The 23798-nt window shown below is 46.7% G+C and overlaps 1 protein-coding gene across 5 annotated transcripts in view; it reads right to left on the bottom strand.

Annotated features, from left to right (window-relative positions):
- Positions 1 to 255: 255 nt before the first annotated feature.
- Positions 256 to 23798, bottom strand: part of Mmaa (metabolism of cobalamin associated A) — a 29959-nt gene continuing 6416 nt past the window's right edge. For 2 of the 5 annotated variants that reach the window (XM_045131249.1, XM_045131248.1), the window contains exons 2-7: positions 15851 to 16321; positions 12002 to 12124; positions 8468 to 8638; positions 4121 to 4206; positions 1795 to 1944; positions 256 to 569 (exon numbers count right to left, since the gene is read on the bottom strand). In XM_045131249.1, coding sequence (XP_044987184.1) covers positions 279 to 569; positions 1795 to 1944; positions 4121 to 4206; positions 8468 to 8638; positions 12002 to 12124; positions 15851 to 16292 — 1263 coding nt within the window. In that variant the 5' untranslated portion in view covers positions 16293 to 16321 and the 3' untranslated portion in view covers positions 256 to 278. Of the gene's footprint in view, positions 570 to 1794; positions 1945 to 4120; positions 4207 to 8467; positions 8639 to 12001; positions 12125 to 15850; positions 16322 to 16402; positions 16530 to 16839; positions 16919 to 23798 lie in introns of those variants that run through there. The other 3 variants (XM_045131250.1, XM_045131247.1, XM_045131251.1) reach the window with 3 other exon arrangements.

Consider the following 23798-nt stretch of genomic DNA (forward strand, 5'->3'; position numbering starts at 1 on the left):
AAAATAAGACAAGCCAGGCATGGTGGCGTGCGCCTTTAATCCCAGCACTCGGGAGGCAGAGGTAGGAGGATTGCGGTGAGTTCGAGGCCACCCTGAGACTCCATAGTGAATTCCAGGCCAGCCTAGGCTACAGTGAGACCCTACCTTGAAAAACCAATAATAATAATAATAAGAAGAAGAAGAAGAAGACAAGGCATGATAGAAGAATGGCGAAACACACAGCACTATTCTGGAATTAAACACTAGGAAACGATGTAAGATGACAGTGCAGGGTAACTTTAATGGTCTCTGCTCTTGAAAGCTTTCAACAACAAGTCCGCCGCGAGGCCCGGGGACAGGGCTCCACTGAGCACCCGCCTCTCCAGGAGTGGGATCTGCTCCCGGACGCCGGGGTGAGTCCGGAAGTGCTCCAGCACGCTCTCCCGAATCAGATTCCACATCCACACTTTCTGCTGTTTCCGGCGCTTGGCGGTCAGCTCGCCACTGGCCAGCATCAGCTCCTGGAATTCTCTCATCTTGTCCCACATCTCACTGATGCCCTCTCCGCTTCTGGCAGAAATGCGAATGACCTGTCGAGAAGGCAGAGCCAGAACGGTTTCATTTAAGGCAACAGAAAGGACTTTCTGAGGGTGGCCAATGAATTGTTATAGTTTATGGAAACAGACAAATGACAAAAATGAGATTTTACTGTTATGTCAAAGTAAATATATCTACACATGTCCTGAGGTAACGTACCTAGGATTACTCAGGACATGGCAGAAATAAGACATTGATTTAAGGTCAAATGTTTTAGCCTAGAGATTTATTTAGCTTAAAATTGTTCAGATAGGTGATCAAGGCTATCCAGAGGACTTGAGTCACAGGACAAGAAATAACATGCAAGAGAGGGAGGCTTCCTAAGGCTGGAAAAGAGATCATGAAAACTTTATTCCCTGTTGAATTGGCATGGCTCAGAAACTCAGTGAGTGCACAGCTCTCATGACTCAGGGAGCGCAGTCGATCACCCAGCACTACCATGACTCAGCGAGTGCAGAGTCCAGTACTACCATGACTCAGCAAGTGCAGAGTCCAGCACTACCATGACTCAGTGAGTGCAGAGCCCAGCACCTCCATGACTCAGCAAGAGCAGAGCCCAGCACTACCATGACTCAGCGAATGCAGAGCCCAGCACCTCCATGACTCAGCGAGTGCAGAGCCCAGCACCCAGCATTTCCATGACTCTGAGCGCAGGGCTGAGCTTCCAGCACTCCATGTGTAAGATGGAGCAGGCAGTAAGCCTCTGTGCTGCACTAAGGACTACAGCTTAGTCATTATAAACACATCCTCCTGCAGAAGAGTGGCCTGCGCCAACATTACTCCATCACTACCACAGGAGTCTCCTTTCTTTTTCTTTCCAACTTACTGGAAATAGCATTTAGCAGGCACGATGTGAATGAAGTACCATTTTGCAAGCCATGCCCTGCTTCTCAAAGTCCAGCATGTCACCAAATCACTCACCGCTCCATAGTCCTGAGCATGGCTGCTCTCAGGACCCAGCCGCTGCCTCTCCCAGACCACGCACCTCAAGCACGGGAGGTCTAGTCATCACCTCACACTCTAGTTTTGGACAACGTGTGTTTGAAAGATCGCATTTAAAATCAGGACTACAGACTCTGGCTTGGTGATATTTTGAAACTGTAATGTTTGCATTCAAGCGAGGACTGACTATGTGCCCAGCCCAGGACCTATATCCTCCAGGCTCACTCAGGCCGCCCACTGGCGGGGGGCGAGAAACGCGATGGAACGCAAGCTAACCTGTGGTCTCCAGACACCCGAGCGCTTGCGGAGTAACTTCAGCGCGCTCACATACTCGGCCTGTAGCCTTCGTGCTGGCACCATCAAGTCTCCATCAGACTTAGTCACAGCTACTAAATCCGCCATCTCGATGATGCCCCTTTTGATGCCCTGGAGAGCAGACAGGGGTCACATTTACCGGAAACATTTTATTCAATCACAACTAGCACAGAAGTGAGATGAATGGTCAAAGCCACAAAGTGAAAGTCATACTCTCTATGGCCATGTTCTATAGCTTCCCAAGTCCTACGAGCTGGGACTCACGACTATTGGATAGAAATGACTAAAATGCACCAGGTCTTGGGATTATATGGAAGCCATTTGTAATATCTCATCAAAACTTAGGGGACGAAGCCGGGCGTGGTGGCGCACCCCTTTAATCCCAGCACTCGGGAGGCAGAGGTAGGAGGCTCGCCATGAGTTCGAGGCCACCCTGAGACTACATAGTGAATTCCAGGTCAGCCTGAACTAGAGTGAGACCCTACCTCAAAAAAAAAAAAAAAAAAAAGAAAGAAGGAAAGAAAGAAAGAAAAAGAAGTCATTTAGGGACGAACACGGTGAAGTAAAAGCAGAGCTGTAAGCGGGTGAAGACACGGCACGGCTGAGGGCAGGGAGACCCTCATCTCCTGATGGATTCTGATTCTCATCACAAGCAACACAAAACCACCCATCACCAGGATGCTTATGAAAAAAAAATGCACTCACTAATATTTGCATTTACAAAAGCAAAGCCTTCTTGAAATTTCCCTTAATTGTGCACGTTTTCCAAATCTGCATTTTACAAAATATGATACGATAGCTAATAACATTCCAGCCTGGGGCACTGGCTAAAATTATGACTGACTTAAATTATGTTGAATAAAAATACCACAGCAAAGAACACAATTTAAGGCTCACATCATACTTGAGAAACACACTTTGCTGTTAAAACTTCTTTCAAACTTTTTAGATACTGCCTTTTATTAAGCTCCAAGTTAAATTTCTAGATCACACCATTCACAGTCTGCTATTGTTGATATTTGAAACCATAAAGCCAACTGAAAGGAGTTCTAAGAGTGTCTTGCATTTGCCTGAAGCTCCTGGGAGGGAACTTGGAAATCCTAGCAGTTGCCTAGGCTGGCCTCAAACTCACTATAGAGCTGATGATGACCTTGAACTTTTGATGTTCTTGTCTCCAACCCCTAAGAGCTAGGATCACAAGCACGTGCCTACCATTCCCAATTCGTGAGGTGTCGAGGATTGAAGCCAGTGCCTCATGCATGCTGGGCAAGCACTCTAGCCCCGTAAGCGACACCCCAGACCCCTTGGAATGCACGCCCTGAATGACTGCAGTGCCACCGTTATTCACGGGTGGTGGATGCCTGGGACTAGTCCTGCACTCAGCACGATGTAACTGAGGATAGGGGACTGAGCACCCCAGAAAGACCTGCTGAGGAATTAGAAGGATGGGCTTTGGACCACTCAGCTGGAGACAGAGCTCACTTATTCTGGCAGGTGAGTGGACAAGCCATGTTTACATAGTGAAACCCCACTAAGAACCTCCAAACCTGGGAGACGAGACACACATCCAAGTGTGAGGAGGGAAAAGAGTCTGGGGCACATATGGGTTTTGCATTTGGGCCCCTCCCTGAGCTCTCTCCACGTGCCTTTTCATCTGGCTGGTCCCAACTGAAGCCTTTGTCACAGAGCTAGAATTGTAGGGCTTCCTGACTTATTCTAATGAATTAGTGAACCTGAGGAGCGGTTATTCTAATGAATTAGTGAACCTGAGGAGCGGTGGGAACCTTCAGATTTGTAGTGACTTGCTCAGAGGCACAGGTGGCCTGGGAACCCAGCTGGTGTCTGAGGTAAAGAGAGCCTGAGGCCTGAGAATCTGCACCAACTAGGTGGTTAACGACAGAGTTTTACACTTCAAGAGAGCAGTGTACTACATATAGTATATAAGCTAGAGAGGGAGGTCCCCACTAAGAACAAAGTGGAATTCCATGAAGAACTTTTGAGCCAATGTTCAGCAAACACCCATGAAGCAGCCCTCCCTTTTAGCCAGCGCTCCAGGTATTTCAGTCATCTCCTTATGACGTGGAGGAAAAAATCAAGGCGTGTGATGATTTGCTCAAAGTCATCTCTATCACTGTAAGTTGAGGAAAAAAAAAAACATGAACAGGGAATCTACCCATGATTCAGGTATGTTAGCCATGGTTTTCTCTATAGCATTTTCGATTTAATTTACAACACGTTTGGGTGTTCAGAGACACAGACTGGGCAGGGGAAGCATCCAGCTCATTACCTGCAGCTCGTCTCCTCCCGCTGGTGGCAGCAGTAAAACGAACATGTCAACCATGTCGGCCACGGCAAACTCCGACTGCCCCACACCTGGAATTTCAATCACAACCCTAAGACCTTCAGGTACTGTGCATGTGCAAACTCCTCACCTCTGCCCCTCTTCACGTCTCCCGTACTCATGGTCACATATTAACCCCTTTAAACAGCTGTTGCTAAATGCGGGAGACTAGATTCTTTCTGAAAAACAGAAGTTTATTTGGCTCGAAGTTCTGGAGGCTGGCAAGTTCAAGAGCCAGAGCAAGAGACATCGTATAAAAGGAAGAGTAAGCATGCTGTGGCACCTGGAATGGATGTCCCCCAATAGAGTCAGGAGTTTTATTCAAGTTTGTACCTTGATGTCACTGTGGGCAGATCCTAGGGTCCAGCCCTAAGGTGTGTTTGGGGGAAGATCTGGAATTCCAGACTCAAGACAGGCAGAGTGCTTGAGCTCTGCCTGGGCTCCCTGGAGTGGGCTTGCTTCTTCCACCATGATGCAACTTCCCCTGGATCTGTAAGCCTGAAACCAATCTCTTCCTCCTCCCTCAAGTGTGTCTGGTCTGGAGGTTCATCCCAGCGACGTGAAGCTGACTGTGACACATGCTAGTTCAGTTGTCTCTTCCTCTTAAAAAGCTACTAATTACACTGGGGAGATGGCTCAGCCAGTGAAGCGCTTGTCAGACAAGCATGAGGACCTGAGTGCAGATCTCCAGCACCCATGTGAAAGTTAAGTGCAGCGGTGAACACCTCAAATCCTAGGTCTGAGGAGGCAAAGACTGGGCATCCCTGCAGCTAGCTGACAAGTCTAGCTGAATAAGTGAGCTTCAGTGAGAAACCGTGCCTCACAAATTAAGGAGGAGAGACACTGAGGAAGACCCTGATGTCAACCTCTGACCTACATGCACGCGCGCGCGCGCGCACACACACACACACACACACACGTCACCAGTCCCGTACAGGACCCCCACCTACATAGCCTCATCTAATCCTAATTGCCTCCCAAAGTCCCCACTTTGAATGTCACGTGCATGAATTTGGGGGTTCGGTTTCCAGCACCCCTCCCTCTTCCACTAGACCTCTGCTTTGGATGGAGAGACTCCATCGAAGCTCTGTCTTGACTTCTTTGGCATTGGTGCTCATGTCTGCCAACACTTTCATCCTTTGGCCTTCTCCTTCTTAGCCCCACCCTGCGGCCACCTCCGCCTCCCTCCTGCCTCACAGGCAGTTCTACTCTGCATTCTTTCCTTTCTGAGGACGGTGGTTTGAGAAAAAACTGGCCCCAACTGGCAACAGTTTGGGAGGCGGAGCCCTGCTGGAGGAGGTGTGTCATGGGTGCCCAGACTACCTACACCCAGGGAAGTGGGCAGGCCAGCCCTCTGCTGCTTCCTGCCATGCTTTCTGTGCCACGAGGAAGCTTTCCCTTGAAACTGAGCTGAAATCAACCTTTCCTCCCTCTGCTGCTGTCAGGCTGTTTCATCCCAGCCATAAGAAGCCAGCTACAACAGTAAGCACGCCAGAGGCCTCTGTCCACTGTGGGCGGCCTGCGGCAGGGGCAGCGTCTCCCGTATCCTCTGACCCTTCCTCACTGCCTCCTGAAAGCCAGCCCCTGATGCCCCTTCTCACTGTGGTACCTACTTCCCAGGCAACACAGGCAGCCTGCACTGGCTTCTCCCTGCACCGCGCCGCAGACAGACAGATTCCCACACAGCCGCAGCCTGGCTGTCCCTCTACAGTCTCCCATGAGAAGCACTGTCCACTCCCCTTCCCAGTGCCCAAACCCCCATTCCTGCTGCCTTGAACCTTCTTTGCTTATAGGCTCCGGCCCCTCAGCAAAATGTATATTGTGCTCAGGACTTGATCATCTTAAAACCAAACAAAGTAAGTTAAAAATCTCATAGCGTCCTTCACCCTTCACCATGTGTCTCACTTTCTTTTTACAGTCTCATTTCTGGACAAACTTGACTCATGCTGTCTGAACTTCCATATCCCCTGCTCCCCAGAAACTCACCTAGAAACTCCTGCAGTGTGGCAGAAAACCACTAGTCACCTAGTCAGTGCTCACTCCTGCCCCTTTCTCACACCAGGGCACCCAGCACCTGTGAAAGTCCACGCTCACAGGGGCCCCTTTCTCACACCAGGGCACCCCGCACCTGTGAAAGTCCACACTCACAGGGCCCCTTCCAGCCGGAGCTGAGTGGGAGCTTCCATGGAAGCTCTTCAGAGAAGGCTAGCCAGCTGCAGCACCTCTTCTGCCTCCCCCTCCCTGCTCTTGTTCCCTGTCCTCCTTCCTTTGATCTGGAGCAGATGTGATATTAAAGCTTCATCAGCCATCTTTCCATCATGAGCAGCCACGTGATGGAAGCTAAGTGCTGAGAGCGGACAGCAAATGACAGAGGCGACAGAGGCAGCCCCGGGCATTGGAGTCACTGTAGAACCACATCTGCCCCCGCCTCCCACCCGGGCCTGCTTTTAATTTACAAGACTATAACCTCTCCTTCAGTTGAGTGACTATTATTTTGAGTCTCTGGCACAAGCAGCGAAATACAACTTCTAGGTAACCTGCTTAGTTTTTATACTACCTTCTCCCTGGATTCTCCTCCAAACTAAATGAGAGCTACCAAAGGGTAACTGGTTACCAAAGAGTATCCTGGCTGATGTTAGCGACTGACTTAGGCCTGTCTTTTCTCCCCAGGCCTGGGTTGAAACCTTAACCCTTCAATGTAACTTATTCGGAGATGGGGTCTCTAGAGAAGTTAAGTGAGGTCACGAGGATTGGGCTCTAATCCAAACAGACTGGTGCCCTCTCAGAAAGAGGACGACACCCCAGGGCGCATGTGCGCCGAGATGTGTAAGCACAGCAAGAAGGTGGCTGTTGGCAAACCATCCTGCCAGCTCCTTGTTCCTGAACTTCCCGTCACAGAACTGTGAGCGACCAAAGGTTGCTTGTGGTGTTTTAGGATGACAGCCCTAGCAAACTGATAGGAGCTTTCCATTTCTGTCTATTTCCTCCAATTCACCTAAAGGAAACTCAGAACTCAGCATGAAACATGGGCTCCGTGGCGACGGCTAGTCTATTCACTGCTCAGGCCTTTCTGGAGGCCGTCCCTGAATGAACGCACAGCAAGCGCGTCACCCTGCTGTACTGACAACAGAAGTCACTACTTCCTCTCTGCACCTGCTCCTCTCCACCACATTCTCCGGAACTTCACTGTCCCTTTCTCATCTCAGTTTTAATCGTGGGTAGAGCCCTGCCAACGTCCCCTCATTTCTTCTCAAGCTCGCACGCCTTTCATGATGCCTCGCTTTGGTTGGCACCGCGGTCCCGCTGCCTCCTGCCTCCGCTCCAGCGCTTCTAGCCGTTCCCTCGGCACTTCCCGCCACCGCCGCCTCACTCCTCTCAGAGGAAGTGCCGCACTGCTCGGCGGGACACGTTCCGACGAGCAGCCCTGACCCACATCTCTGCCCTCTGCTCTCCGTTTCTCAGAGGGAGTCACGGGTCTCACTCCTCTGGGGCTGGACAACGCCCTTTACCGACGCCTCTGAACTGCAGCTCTTCCCAAATGGAGATCAGCGGTCACCTTCTCTAGGAAGTCTGCCGTGACCCCCAGTCTGACTCAGGTTGTGTCACACAGTAACTCAACTGGCGTGCACTGATCATGAATTTCTTAGGGTTTTTATTTTGCTGTCTTCACCACAAGTAAATATGTGCCAAAGATATAAGAATGAAATAAGAGCTGGGCGTGGCAGTCCACACTTACAGTGAAACAAGAGCTGGGTGTGGCAGTCCACACCTATAGTGAAATAAGAGCCAGGTATGGCAGTTCACAACTACAGTGAAATAAGAGCCAGGTGTGGCAGCTCACACCTACAGTGAATCGAGAGCCAGGTGAAGAGCCGGGCATGGCGGCTCACACCTACGGTGAATCAGAGCTGGGTGAAGAGCCGGGTGTGGCAGCTCACACCTATAAGGCCAGCACTCCAGGGGCTGAGGTGGGAGGTTCACTGGCTACGGAGGTCAGCCTAGGCTACAGTGAGACCCTGCCTCAAGAAAAATAAAATAAAATAAACAAACAAAACAGTATGTTAAAAAAAGAAATAAAACACAGCCTCATAATCAAAAGTTACCCAAGTACACTAATTTTCCTGGTGAATATTAAGCACATGAGGCATGCTTACAAAAAGAAGACACTGTGTTTGGCTTGCATAGGTCACCCCAGTGCTTACAGTTCCCCTGTGGCCCACAGAATATGCCACCTTATACATACACTACAGTATACAAGTATATCCTATTTTTTAAAATGAAGATCACACTCACCTACTGTTTCAATAAGAATGATGTCATAGCCTCCTCCTTCACACAACAAAATGGCTTCATTTGTGGTCCTTGTCACACCTCCTAAAGTCCCACTGGTAGGTGATGGCCTGATGTATGCATTCATATCTCTTGATAGCTCAATCATTCGGGTTTTATCACCTAAGAGGGATCCTAAAACACAGTTACATTTCACAAATGTGGAAGACTTACGAGGGGCAATCAGTTATCAATCAGCCAGTTCCAAGGCACATGCTTTATGACACTTCTTCCAGAATCTCTAGCTGTATTCCATGTTATTGGGTTTGCCTTTGACTCACTATATATAATCATGCTGCATTAATCTTTCTACCATCCCAAGCCCCATAAAACTGACAAGGGCCTCCCACTGACCAGAGCTTGAAACCAAATCCTTCAGCCTAAGCACCAAAGGTCCTCAGAGCCCAGTTCTACTTTCTCCATGCAGCTGTAGCTTCTGCCAGTCCCAGACCAGCACTCTGATGCCGCCAGCCTGCCTTCCTGAACTATCCTCTCCTCAAACTACATACAAAGGATAGTAATCCACTGTCAGGCTGAAGTGAGATCATGCAGAGGAATGGAATATGTGCTCCAACCCTGGTAAAAACAACACAGACCTTATCTGTCTTATATAGACCAAAGTCACCTCTCCTTCACAGTCTTTCTGGAACTTGCGCACACCATACTCATCTCGGTGACTTTGTACGGTACAATAACTGCTCTGCAATCGGCCAGCACCCTGGAGAACATGAGAACCTAGGTGACACCCTCCTTCTCTTATTACTATGAGCAGCCTCTATTCCTCCTTCTTGCATTTGTAGAAATGACATTTTCCTCAGCCTTATGTAAATGCTATGCAAATGTATCTGTAAGCTGCCCTTCGATTCAGTCTGTTGCTTCTAACTCCTTACGAGTTAGAAAATTTGGAGCTTAAATGAATGCAAAGTAAGTGGAAAAGATGGAAAACTATTCATGCAACATGTTTTTGGGTTTTGTATCTGAATATTTTATATCTTTCATAGTAGTCCTCAACTGAGCCAGTCCCCACCCCTACGCAAACAGGAAACTTGCAATGTCTAGTGATGTAGTCATCTGCCACGGGTAGCAGTGGGATGTCAATGGATAGAAGCATTCAAGGGCAGCCACCTCCAGCAACAGAGAACTGGCCCCAATGTCATTTGTTCCAAGGTTCAAAACATGTGCTTGAGCATAGTAAGGTCCTTAGACACTGAATGCTAAACAAAATGTTCTTAGTAGACACTTAGCCGGGCATGGTGGTGCAAGCCTTTAATCCCAGCCCTTGGGAGGCAGCGGTAGGAGGATCGCTGTGAGTTTGAGGCCACGCTGAGACTACATAGTGAATTCCAGGTCAACCTGAGCTAGAGTAGGACTCTACCTCAAAAAAAAACAAAAAGTTCTTAGTACACACTTGACTAATACCCAGGAAAGTGAGCAATTATACTTGTGAGTTTCCTGAAGTATTTGACCAAATATGAATACTTGAAAATTCTGAAAAAAAGAAAGCCTACTAGAACTACTATTACTGTTTCCTACTTTCTTTTTGCATGTGATACCATGTGACGATAGGGTGCTATTCTAACCGGAATACTGTGACTCTGCTGAAGACATCGTTCCTCATCTAGAGACACTAATATAAGTAACTCGTGAAGAGGTGCTACATTCTCAGCTGCACACTGTCACTCCGCCTAAGGACGCCATTCTCCACCTAAGATGCTAACATCAAAGCCCGTGAAGAGGTGCTGCCATTCTAACCTGCATACCGTCTCTCCGCCCAAGGATGCTCCTCCCCATCTAAGATCTGAAAGTTGAGGCATTCCTTAAAGACAAGCTCTTTTCCTTTATGACTCATTTACTGATTCTAGAGCACACACCTGCCACATATGTCAACTACCTGACTTATTTCACATAAACCTCTGTCTGAAAGTAATTTTGGGCAAGAAATCACCCCTATGTAAGTCAACAATCTGCCCAGGCTGCACTTTATTCTCCTGTAGCTCCCATCACACCGAACGAAACATTAGGAGGTTACTCTCCAAGATAATTGTTTTGCTGATGAATCCAAAACTGTCAGTTGTAGATGCCTAAGGGTGGTGCCCAAGCTATTAGAGGTCTGAGAGTCCAAAGAGTGTCCACAGATCAAGTAACAAATGCCTCTCGAATAAATGTAGTGCTGTCTTCCAAATATCTGTCCTATTCGGATGAGGGAGAAATTCTATTCATACGGTTCTGCTTATCCTCGTGTGGGTTTTTCTCTCAGTGTATAACCTGAGAAAGGGACTCTTTACCATCCACACAATTATGCTATTTTAATCACCGATTAATGGGTGCCACATCAATTATTACTGCAAGCTATAACTGCTTTTTTCTATAGCACATATTCTAGAGTATTATAAAGGCGGAAGGGAAAGTTCTTAAACTGAAGGAAGCAGACAGCACAGCAACGTGGATTCTATTCTGAAATTCGGGAGTACACAGTCTACTGCCCATCACCCTTCCTAGCACAGCGAAGGAACCCTCCAACTGCCCCGAGCTGTATTTCTCAGTTACAAGTAACAGAACTGTCTACTTCTCTACTGACCTAAGGCCGCTCAGATATGATCATATCTCACAGGACACCACAGCATACAAACCCAATTTACAGAAAGTACCCTGTTCATGGTACACATAACACTGCAATCACTGCGATGGGGCGTCTTGCTTGTGTTTCCCCCATAAAACATAAGCTGTGGCAGGCCCGAAGCCCCGGGTCTTAATTCACAGCATCTACAACACAGCACCATCTGTGCTTAATGCCTCACCTCCAGCGGACAAACGCCGGCTAAGTGAATCACTGTAATAAGAACTGCTTAAGTCATGAGGAGGGCATGAGGAGAAACATATATTTTGAGTTTATAGGTTTATAGGTTATGCTTTATGTTTTCTTTAAATGATCCTTTGAGGAACTAAGTTTACATTCGTGTTACCTCTGATGAGCTGTAAGTGAAATGTTGAGGGACTACATGACCTCATAGCAGTAAGTAACTGCTGGGCACCGTGCAGTGCGCAGGGTAGCACGTTCAGTCCTCCAGGGGATAGCAATATATTACCTCATCCTTCTAAGAGCATCCTATTTCCCGGGACGTGCAAGCAGATGAGACCTTACGAGCTGCTGTTACGACGTCCCTCAAGGCTTCAGAGGCGAGGCACATCGCGCCACCACGCGGACGGCGGGTGAGCGGCCGGGCTGCGGGCGCACTCAGGTGGAGAAGGGGACCAGACATGATCCCCAAAGGGCTGAGGTTTGCTCTCGGACGGCCTCAATTTCCCACACATGCTATCCCTCGGAACTACTCAAAGATGCCCTCTTCTGCAGAGTCCGAAGCGCCCCAATTGCTTCGAGAAGTCTCCACCTCACTTGTGCAGGACAGGAATTGTTCCTTCCATGAGCCAAGACCCGGCCGGCACGCGCCCCGGCTGGAGCCGAGCCCCCAGCCGTGCAGTTAGGTCAGCCACACTCACCGCCGCTGGTGCATGAAGAAGGGTCCACGGCCAGCACAGACGGCCTGTGCCCTCTCTCCGTAAGCATCTTCCCAAAATATTCTATAAAGGTGGATTTCCCAGCACCAGGGGGCCCAGACAATCCTACAGTGAAAAGAGATCCCCGAATTTAATAAAATAAATCAAATCAGCATTAAGACTATCACCTGTTGTCCCGAACTTATTAAAACCATTAGTATATTTTAACATGTCCTAAAGTGATAGATGAAAATCTGTCTTTTTAATCTGAGTTCCATATGTGTAAAATTGACTTTCACAAATTATAAAACACACTTTGGGGGCTGGAGAGATGGCTTAGCAGTTAAGACCTGCAAAGCCAAAAGACCCAGGTTCAATTCCCCAGGACCCATGTAAGCCAGATGCACAAGGTGGTGCATGCATCTGGAGTTCATTTGTGGTGGCTGGAGGCCCTGGCGCACCCATTCTCTCTCCCTCCCTCTTTCTATCAAATAAATAAATAAAGACAAATTATTAAAAAAAAAACAACCCTACATTGCCCTTTTCTCCACAATGTGGGTCTCCTGGCTACACTTCATTGCCTGCTTCAAGGAGCTGAGTTTCTCCAGCTGCCTTACTCTCACTGCCATGGGCAATTATTCCACCTGCCCCAGTTCTGTCTGCTTTATCGGCCCACTGGAAAAACAACGGACTACTCTAGAAATTCCTGATTGAGAAAGGAATTTTCTATACATAGAACCCTTTTTTCCTTCATCTCACTCATAACTCAAAGAATATCATTATAAGAGAAATTCTGAGGAAAAAGAAAAGTTTGCATTCCCAAAGGAAGAGTAGTTTCAACTTGGAGTCAGTCAAGTACAGCAGGTAAGAGGCAAACCCTGGGGTGGTCAGCATGGCCTCCTTCCAGTTCTGGGACCTTGACCATGTTGCTTAACCTCTTCATGCCTCAGCACAAAAACTGATCCTACAACAGCCACCCCCCCCCCCCCGTGTGTGTGTGGATGTGTGTGTGTAGGTTGTTCTAAGAGTCATGTGAGAGTGTTCAGGACAGCGTATGGCACACATGCAGGGTACGAGAGAGAAACTCGCTCAGTGAAGCACATTCAAGATAGGCCTTCAACTATATTCACAAGTGTGTATAGACCACAGTACTACAATTCTTGGTGGGTTCCTATCCAAAATAAATATTTGTTGCTTTTATAAATAACAATGATAAAATAACTACAGCAAAGATGTAAGTTTATCTAGCCTTATGAGGTCGAGAGAGGATATTCAGAGGAGCAATGGAAAAGTTCTGTGTGATGTCTAACTGAATTCCAGACGTGTGTGGGATGTTTCCTGCTCAAGGACTCTCTGAAGTAGACACTTCATCATAACTGGAGTTCCTCTGTGGGGGCTTGCTATTTTCTCTGTCCACGACACATAAAGATTATTAAGACCCAGTGCAGAACCCTCAAAATGAGAGGCCCTTGCTGAGGGCAGAAGAAGCAGGAAATGTTGAACGAATATTGATTGGTAGGCTATCTGTGAAAACATCCTTAAAGTATTTGGATCAATTACTCTAAAAACAAGGAGGTTTGAGCCCGTATGCTGAGGATATACAATGATATGAAACTTCATTATATGTCAGGCTGGAGAGATGGCTCAGTGGTTAAAGGCACTTACAAAGCAAAGCCTAACCATGTGGGTTCGATTCCCCAGAAGCCATGAAAGCCAGATGCAAAATGCAGTGCAGGTGTCTTGAAGTTTGTTTCCAGTATCAAGAGACCTTGGAGCATCTCCCTCTCTCAAATAAATAAATAAATATTTTTTAAAGTCTATTATATGTCAGTATTTCCATGTATTTACTCATTACCTGCAAAGCTCTGCACTTCAACCCCCCAGGTCAAGTTGTTTTTGCAGAAGACTTTGGTTCACATATTCTGGCTCACTACAATGAAATGTGTTCATTTCACTTCAACTGCCTTGCTTAATTCCTGCTGCCCAAATCAAATGAACATTTAACTGTAGCCAGTCAAATGACTACGATCTCTCCTTCAAGATCCACCGTAGTACTGAGAGGGCTGGCTTGCCAGTCCCTCCTAAAAATGGATTAAAAAAATATTTGAGGGCTGAAGAAATGGCTTAGGGGTTAAGGCATTTGCCTGCAAAGCCAAAGGACCCAGGTTCAATTCCCCAGGGCCCACGTAAGCCAGATGCACAAGGGGGCACATGCATCTGGAGTTTGTTTACAATGGCTAGAAGCCCTGGTGTTCCCATTCTCTCTCTGTCTCTCTTCTATCTTTACCTCTCTCTGCTTTCAAATAAAAATAAAACTAACATTAAGAAAACATATATTTGAAAGAACTTATGGGCAGGCATGCTTGGAAACCCTACCCTCAGGAAACGGAGGCAGGAGAATGGAGAGTTAGAGGCCAGCCTGAGTTATAAGTGAAAGTCTGTTTCAAAAGAGAAACAAAAGAAAGTCACACTGATGAAATACGAGAGAAGCAGAAATCTGAAACGTGACAAGGCTCATCGGTCACGCACCACGACACGGGAAAGGCCCGGCAGCACTACTGCTCGGAGGCTCGCGGCGGGTCCTGGGCGCGTTCCCATTCTGTAAGCAACAGCAGGATTTTTACCACAGGAAGATTCTTATTCTCTTAAAATACAAGCCCTTGGTTCAAATGGTCATAGCAACTTTTCTAATACACGAAGATTATTATCTGCTAAAAAGGACATTTAAAAATCATCCAGAGAGGCTAAAGAGCTGGCTCAGTGATTAGAGGCACTTCTTTGAAATACCTGATGGCCTAGGTTCGATTCTCCAGTACCTACATAATGCCAGATGACCAGGTGACACATACATCTGGAGGTCATTTGCAGTGGCTAGAGAGCCTGGGGTACACATTCTCTCTGTGTCTTTCTCCCTCTCTTCCTCGATGTTTGCAAATTATTATTTTTTTTTGGTTTTTTGAGATAGGGTCTCACTCTAGCCCAGGCTGACCTTGAACTCACTCTGTAGCCTCAGAGTGACCTTGAACTCATAGAGCTCCTCCAACCTCTGCCTCCTGAATGCTGGGATTAAAGGTGTGTGCCACCGTGCCCGGCTAAATAAATACTTTTTTAAAAAATTCAATCAGATATTCAAGACAAAGCAAATTTCATTTGATTTCAAACTATTTATACTGATTTTTGCTTTTTGGAAAAAGAGTCTTGCTCTAGCCCAGGCTGACCTGGAATTCATTATGCAGTCTGAGGCTGGCCTTGAACTCACAGTGATCCTCCTACCTCTGCCTCCTGACTGCTGGGATTAAAAGTGTGCACCACCATGCCACCACACTTACTTTGAAAGAAGACAGAATTTGGGCTGGGGAGATGGTGCAGTGGTTAAAGGCACTCGTTTGCAAAGCCTGCTGGCCTGGTTTAAATTCTCCAGGGCCCACATAAAGCCAGATGCACAAACTGGTGCATGCATCTGAACCTCAGCTGCAGCTGCAAGAGGCCCTGATGTAGCCATGCTTTCTCTATTTTTCTGTCTCTCAGAAGTAAAAATATACATGTCTCTTAAAAAGACAGAATGTAGGGCTAGAGAGATGGCTTAGTGGTTAAGGCAATTGCCTGTGAAGCCTAAGGACTCATGTTTGACTCCCATGATCTCATGTAAGCCAGAGGCACAAAGTGACGCATGCACATGGTTATGCATATGCAAAACGCAGTGCAGGCACCTGGAGTTTCACTGAAGTAGCTGGAGGCCCTGATGCACCAATTCTCTCTCCCTCCCCCCCCTCCCCCCTCCCTCTTTCTCTCTCATAAAAAAAAGAAAGAATTTAGGAAATAATTACCACACAACAAACAAAGAGAACTGACCCACTCGAAACGCCAGGGGCTTCCCTCTGTCCCGCTCTTGTTCTTGGTGATAGATCAGGACTTTCTGAAGTAGCACTTGGGCTAAGTACCTCTTCCTGCTATGAGTTGACTCTATGAGAGTTATGGCTTCTGCTAAGCTAGCCCTTTGCCCTTGGATTAAACCAGTATAAAGTTTATCCACAAATCTCTGTTCTTTGTCAGAAATCCCTTCTGTTTGGTCCATCAAGGTTGCTCGCACACATAATTTTCTCCTTAAACCATCTGACAATGGGGTCCTCCTTGTACAGTGGAGTCCAAGAGAAGTTACTGGCTGCGCACACAGGATTCCGGCTCCGAGATGGGTGCTGGAGTGAGTGACGAAAAGGCAGCGATGGAAAGGTGTGCTTAAAAGGCCTGGCAGGAGATGCTGCCTCGGACAGCGCAGCAGCGTGCGGATGTTCATGTTGTGCGATGCGCCGTGAGCTATCCTCCCTAGAAGAAAAACATATAGCTGAGTTCAACAGAAGCTAAGGTGCTGAAGTGGCCAAATGAAAAGCATATTGCTTGTCCCACCTTCTGATGCATGAGGCAATGAGGATCGTAGCAGAGGAAGTGGGAGAGCTCCCATGGCAGACTTAGGAGAGAAGATTCTCTCCTAGGCAGCACTGAGTATCCAGAGTAAATCAGATCAGAAAACTATTACTCGGTAGTGAAGTAGAATTTTTTTGTTCATTTTTATTTATTTGAGAGCGACAGAGAGAGAAAGAGGCAGATAGAGAGAGAGAGAGAATGGGCACAATAGGGCCTCCAGCCACTGCAGATGAACTCCAGACGCATGCGCAGCCTTGTGCATCTGGCTAACGTGGGTCCTGGAGAATCGAGCCTCTAACTGGGGTCCTTAGGCTTCACAGGCAAGTGTTTAACTGCTAAGCCATCTCTCCAGCCTGTGAAGTGGAATTTTGCCTACAGGAAGATTGCCTACAAACAAACACTAATACATAAAACCTCACCAGATTAGATATTTTCTGCCATGCTGTTTTCTTCCATTCATCTTAATGATTTCTTCAGGTCAACATACCCGATTCTGAAGTGAAAAACCTCTTCAGGTCTCACTGATGCGAGCCTCTTATTCATTTCTCTACAAAGGATGTGTGATTAGTAGTCAGCACTCTAGGCACAAGTTAGATGTGTGTATGTACTCAAGGCTCACCCAGAAGAACCTGGCTGGAGCCTCCAGTCCACGACAATAAGCCTTAATGTGAAGTGAACTGCGTGGGCCGCGTGGTAAATAACCAGACCGGAGCATCTGAAAGGCTGGTCAGAAGCACCCGGTGCTTTTCAGAGCGCCTCTTCCGTGCCCAGCCCCTTTGTCAGTGTCTGTGAGCCACCCCGGAACTAGATGCGGCCCCTTCCCTCACATGCACTGATGCTCGCAACACAGCTCCCAGTTGCAGCAGAGAGCGAACGCAGATGCTGAGTCGGCACGGCCAGAGGTCAGGAGCCACAGCCACTCACTCTGCTGCTTAGGCTGCCATGACCTTGGGCAGGTTACTTAACTACTCTGTGCCTCAACTTCCTCTGGAAGAAAGAGTAAGTCCAAGAGCTAGTTGTGAGAACAAACCGACTTAATAACTTAGCTGTAAAAAGCCTGGAGCACAGAGTAAAAGCTCAGTCAACATTAGCTTGTGCTGTTATTACACCAATTTATAAAACATTAGTAATGTAAGGGCACAGCCCTAACTTCCGTGGAAAACAAGATTTATAGACAGGCCTACATAACCTGCCCAGTACCTTGTGCTACAATGAAATGTCAATTTATTGCTTCAAGGTACTTCTCTAAATGGTACCTCAAGGCCAGCAAATATGAAATTAATTTTAGCTAGGAAATATTTCTACTAGAGATAAAGAAGAAATAGATTAACAGTTGTTAATCATCGATTTTTTTCAATGACAACAATTTTGAGGAAGACATTTTTAACTTCTGGTTATACAAAATTAGTCTTATTCTAGAAGGACAATTTTTTTAAAGTTGTAAAAATTTTAAAACAGGGCTAGAGAGATGGCTCAGCAGTTAAGGTGCTTGCCTGTAAAACCTAAGGACCTGAGTTCACTTCTCCAATATGCACATAAGCCAGATACACAAGGAGGCACATGTGTCTGGAGTTCATTTGCAGTGGCTATAGACCCTAGCATGCCCATTCTCTCTTTCTACCTCTCTATCTCTCAAATAAATAAATAAAATTTTGCAGATGTGTTGACACACACCTTCAAGGCCAGCACTCAGGAGGTAGAGGTAGGAGGATCACTGTGTGTTCAAAACCAGCCTGGGACTAACTACATAGTGAATTCCAGTTCATCCTGGGCTAGAGTGAGACCCTGCCTCTAATAAAAAAAAAAAGAATAAATAAAAATTTTAAAACATCCACCAGTACCCTTCATACAAATGCACAGAAAGACAATGAAACAACTTGTTTTGGAAGATAAAGACCTCTCTCGATGCTACTCACAAACAATTCTCATCACTGCAGATAGCACTAGAATGAAAGTTCATGGGCAAGAACTGTATTTTTATTCAACCGCTATTTCCTGATCACATACTCCTTTCCAGGCCACGTGACATGGTGAAAACGGTAGTGGGGCATTGATAACACAGGTGTCTCAGGTTCCAGCTTCAATCTGGAACATACCCACAGGCTCATGTGTTTAATCACACAGTCACCAGCTGGTAGTGCTGTTCCGAGACACTTATGGAACCTGTAGAGGAGAGGCCTGGTTGGTGGAAGTGTGTCCCTACGGCCTCTGCAGGTTCTGTCTGCTCAGGTTCGAGAGTGTCCTGTCGGCTACAGAGATGTGAGGAGTCAGCTATGTGTCCTGCCGCCATGCCTTCCTCACCGTGAGGGACGGAGATCCTCTGAAGCTGCTAGCCAGAATACAGCTTTTCTCCTGGAAACTGCACAATGATGAAAAAAGCACCTGATACACAGCCATCATGCCATGACTTTCTTTGTTAATGCTCAAGGAGCTGTTGTCCCAAATTACCACGAGGGACTTTGCCACCTAATTCTACCAAAAAAAAATCTCTCTCTCTCTCTCTCTTTTTAGGCAGGGTTTCACTCTAGGCAGATCTGGAATTCACTGTGTAGTCTCAGGCTGGCCTTGAGCTCATAGTGATCCTCCTGCCTTGGCCTCTAGAGTGCAGGATTAAAGGTATACACCACTATGCCTGGCTACTTTTTTCCCCCAAGCTCCCACCAATCATGGGCTGTAAGAAGGCCTGTACATTTTATATTCTCTCTAAAACAAACAAACAAAGGTTATCCCATTTATCTGGTGCTAACTTTACTCTCCGTTGGAGAATTTGCTTCTCTTGGTCAGATAAGACGCAGATCCTAAGGACAGAACCACCCCATCATATCTCAAAAGGGACCCACCTGAAACTAAGAATAATTGGGGAAATGAGCAAGAGTGCGGCTTTCTTGGTGAACCTGGTACCAGCACAACAGTGAAGGAGATAGACACAGAGAACACTCAACTCCTATCAAACCAGATATCCACAGACACAGAGGCTCCCAAGACCTCAACACTGAAGCAGACCTAAAATGAATCCAACATGGCTCAGGGAAATTTGCAGAAGAGGGGGCAGAAAGAATGTCAGAGCCACACGTTGGGTCATGATACACAGAGACATTGCCTCCTACTCATAACTGAGGGCTAACTCCACAATGCATGACCCACATTCCCCAACAAGGAGGATCCCTGTGGAGGGGGGAGGACAGGGAAGAGGCTAACAATGGTACCAACTTGACTGTATTCACTGAGTACAAAACTAATACTAATCAAAAAGGATTTTTTATATAGGCTCCAAGGATTAGGTTGCCCCTTACACCTTTAGGTAGGGCACTTCATTGTCTTAAATGACATAATCTCAGTACTTCAAGAGCTCACAGAATAAAATGCACCATGTCCAATAAAAACAAAATTAACAACAAACAGAACAAAGTGTGGTGGAATAGATGGGGATTATAGGAACCTCCTCTCCCTGGGGAGGTCAGGTTACCCAGAGTCAATGCAGGGCTGCATCTGCAAGGGGGAGGAAGCTGAGGAAGGGTGAGGCAGGTTTTCTAGCTGAGGCCTGAATGTAGAAGGGGCAGGGACTTGGTCTCTTCTGTCATATCAGAGCAGACTGGGAAGGTCAGGAAGAGGCTTGGCATACAGAAGTAGGGGTGGGGATGGGGATGGGCCTGGATATAAATGCAGACCAAGGAACTAGCTTTTGTCTACTGGCAGCGGCAGGGACTGAGACCTTTGTGGGCTGATGCAATCAGCTTTGTTGCCTGGTGAGATGTGTCTGGGACTGGTGGTGAGAAGTCAAAGTGACCAGACTGTGGTAAATGCTGCTAGCCAGGGGTGTAGCCTTGACAGGGACATTGAGAAATGGAAAATGAAGCCAGAGTAAAGAAAAGCATTTTTAGTCACAGTAATGATAACAGTATTAAAAGGGCCCCAAAAAACCAGAGAAGGAAATGCTATGAGGGTACAGAACATCCTATTACAAAGCTCATCCTCTCACCCTGTGAGATGCTCCATATGTTATCTAATAGCAAATTCAAACTACTTAACACAGATCATTTTTCATTATTAACGAATCTTACCATGACAACCTGTAGTTAACAACAAACAAAAGTACTACGGTGAGAGAGAGGAGAGGACCCTGGAGCATTTACCTTCGTGTTGCTGGACAAAACGACCATCCAGAAGCAGCTGGCTGGGAGAAAGGGTTTGTTTTGGCTTACGGCTGCCACGCAGCAAGAACAGAGCAGCAGAACAGGCAGGTGGGCATCACTTCCTGTCCCGGCAGCACAGCTGAACACCCAGTGGACTGGACTAGTAAGCCTCAAGGTTCACCCCCAGCCACCCACCTCCTCCGGCCACAGGGCTGCACCTCCCAAATGCTCTGCCAGTGGGGACCAAGTAAGAGACAGGATGGCAATTCCTTGAGGGTATAGGGGACACTTAATTTCAAACCACTACAGATTCCAAGTCAAATAGATGACAAAGTATTCACCCAAGAAATAGTTGTGCATTTTACTGTGTGCAACGCACAAGTGGAGCACTGGGATTACAATACAAAAAGACTCTGGGTGTGGCGACACACGCCTTTAATCTCAGCACTCGGGAGGCAGAGGTAGCAAGATCACCGTGAGTTCGAGGCCACCCTGAGACTGCATAATGAATTCCAGGTCAGCCTCGGCTACAGTGAGACCCTACCTCGATAAACCAAACACAAACAAACAAACAGATTGTTGTCATCATGAACTTGACTTCTATGAAAAGAAAACCAAGCTACTAACTGTCTATCTGTTTTGAGGGTAGTGTGGCTGGATGTGAAATGCCACAGGGAAAATTTGGGAAAGATGGATCCAATACAGGGCCCTTCTAATGACTAACTGGAAGGACTTTGAGACTGAAAGCCATGGGACAGAAGAGAAGCTTTTCTGACATACTTTTAAAGGACCTCTGGCACTTTATGCAGAATTCCAAAGGAGGGAATGGGGGATGAGGACTAAGAACAGAGAGAGGAGATTAAAAACACTTATCTCACTTAACAGGCACTGACCTCACTCTCCATTGGAAAATTGGCTTCTTTTCTCAGACCTGAGGAGATAAATGACCCCTCGCACTTCAGCCCAGCCCCGCCAAAGCCACAGAGGAAGTGGGGAGATGGGCATGAGCGCTGCTTTCTCGGGGATCCTGGCATCAACACAAGGGTGAAGGAGACGGACCCTGAGGCACTCAACTCCTGCCAAGCCAGAGACCCAGGGGCTCCTAAGAGACCATCACTGAAGTAGACTTAAAGCACACCCCACGTGGCTAGGAATTTTGCAGAAGAGGGGGCGGAAAGATTGTTAGAGCTGCAAGTTGGGATGTCATGCCCAGAGGCATTGCCTCCCCCCAATATCTGACTGCTGCTCCCACAATGCACAACCCACAATCCCCACAGGGATAACCTGCACCCCCAGTGAGGAGGACCCCTTTGGAAAAGGGGCAGGGATGAGGGAAAGGATGATACCAATGTGTTGTTTCTATACTCAGTATATCCATAACTAATAAAAATAAAAATTTAAAAAAGAACAGAGAGAGGAAGACAAGTGAGGAACTGGCAAGTGTGTCAATGAAGTGTGTCATGGTACCCTCCACTGCGTCGAAGATGGAGTGAGAGGGGCCGAGAGCCGAGGGATGCAGGCAGCCTGTGGAACCTGCAAAGAGTGAGGCGGATTCTCAGACCCTCTAGGATGGAATTTAGTGCCAACTGAACCATAAGGTAATAATTTAGTGTTGCTTTCAGGTAGTACATTTATGGTACAATTATGGTAATAGAAAACTAACACAGTTGCTATATCAACCAAAAAAATTTAAGATAAAACTCCGAATCTTTAATGAGAAATGTCTAATAGCTACTCATGATTTAACTATCTTTGCCATAATCTGTAACCTGCTTCATTCTTCATTTAGATTCCTCCCTAACAGAATCAACTTGGTGAGTTGAAACTGGTTATTGTAACCATTAGTGTCACATTCAGTATATGAACATGTCAGTTTCTAAATTAAACAATTAGCATATCTTCTGAAAAGCCTAGGAAAATGGGCTGGAAAGATAGCTTCGTGGTTAAGGCTCTTGACTGCAAAGACAAAGGACCCAGGTTCAATTCCCCAGGACCCATAAAAGCCAGATGCATGCATCTGGGGTAGGTTTGCAGTGGTTGAAGCCCCTGGCACACCCTTTCTCTCTCTCTCCCCCTCTGTCTCTCAAATAAATAAACAAATATTAAAGGTTAGGATTCATTGTTTTAAAAAATCCCAGGAAAAATGAATTGCCTGCAAGGTGATAAAAATGATTATCATGTTTTAGCAACACTACTTCACAGAGACTTTTAGCAAAATCGTGTGAGGACTAGAAGTGCAGCAATATTCCGAAAACGTGCTCTCCACGGGGTGCTCATGTGTTCCGAGCATGGCAAGTTTTTAAAAACTACATACATTCTCTCATAAAAATTGAGTCTAGAATGAGTCCTGGCCGCTTTCTTTTCCGGCCTGAAAAACACTTCTTCAACTCAAACGCATCCCCTCTGAGATGCATTTTCCTCCAATTTTTCCAGGCAGTTAAGTTCTAGCCAATGCTCCCCACTTTTGTTCCCATGATACTTGTCATCCTGTTCTGAATGCATCCATTGTCTATTCGCCCCTCCTCAATTCTCATCACTCACGTTAGCTTTCCATATGAACTTTCCATAAAGACAGTATCTGGGCTGGAGAGATGGCTTAGTAGTTAAGGCGCTTGCCTGTGAACCCTAAGGACTCATGTCTGACTCTCCAGGTCCCACGTAATCCAGAAGCACAGTGAGGCAAGTGTGCAAGGTTGCACATGTGCACAAAGGGGCACATGCGTCTGAGTTTAGTTGCAGAGACTGGAGGCCTTGGCGTGCCAATTCTCTCTCTCACTTTCTCACTCTCACTCTCAAAAAAAAAAAAAAAAGGCAGTCTGTTGGGCTTGCCACAAAAAAAAAAAAATACAGTATCTTTAATTTCTTTAGAATTTAGAACAGTGCCCAGCACATGGCAATCTTTCAATAATTCTGTTTTCAGGTTCATGAATGGAAAGGCTGTCTACTCTGCATTGACAGATACAAAGTAAGAAGTTTGGGTAACACCACTAACCTGTGTGACATGACTTTCTTAACACTCTGCCTTCTAAGTACTTTGTTTGGAAGCAAGGCATCTTTGACAGCTAAGCAATCTTCCAAAACAGAAAGTCAAGTTGATAAGGATCCACACCTGGCAGCAAGAAATTGATTCTCTACATGAGACAAATAAAAGCAGTTCCATTTCTGGGCTGGAGAGATGGCTTAGCAGTTAAGCGCTTGCCTGTGAAGCCTAAGGACCCCGGTTCGAGGCTCAGCTCCCCAGGACC

The sequence above is a fragment of the Jaculus jaculus genome, chromosome 12, assembly GCF_020740685.1.
Source record: "Jaculus jaculus isolate mJacJac1 chromosome 12, mJacJac1.mat.Y.cur, whole genome shotgun sequence".
NCBI classification, from domain to species: Eukaryota; Metazoa; Chordata; class Mammalia; order Rodentia; family Dipodidae; genus Jaculus; species Jaculus jaculus.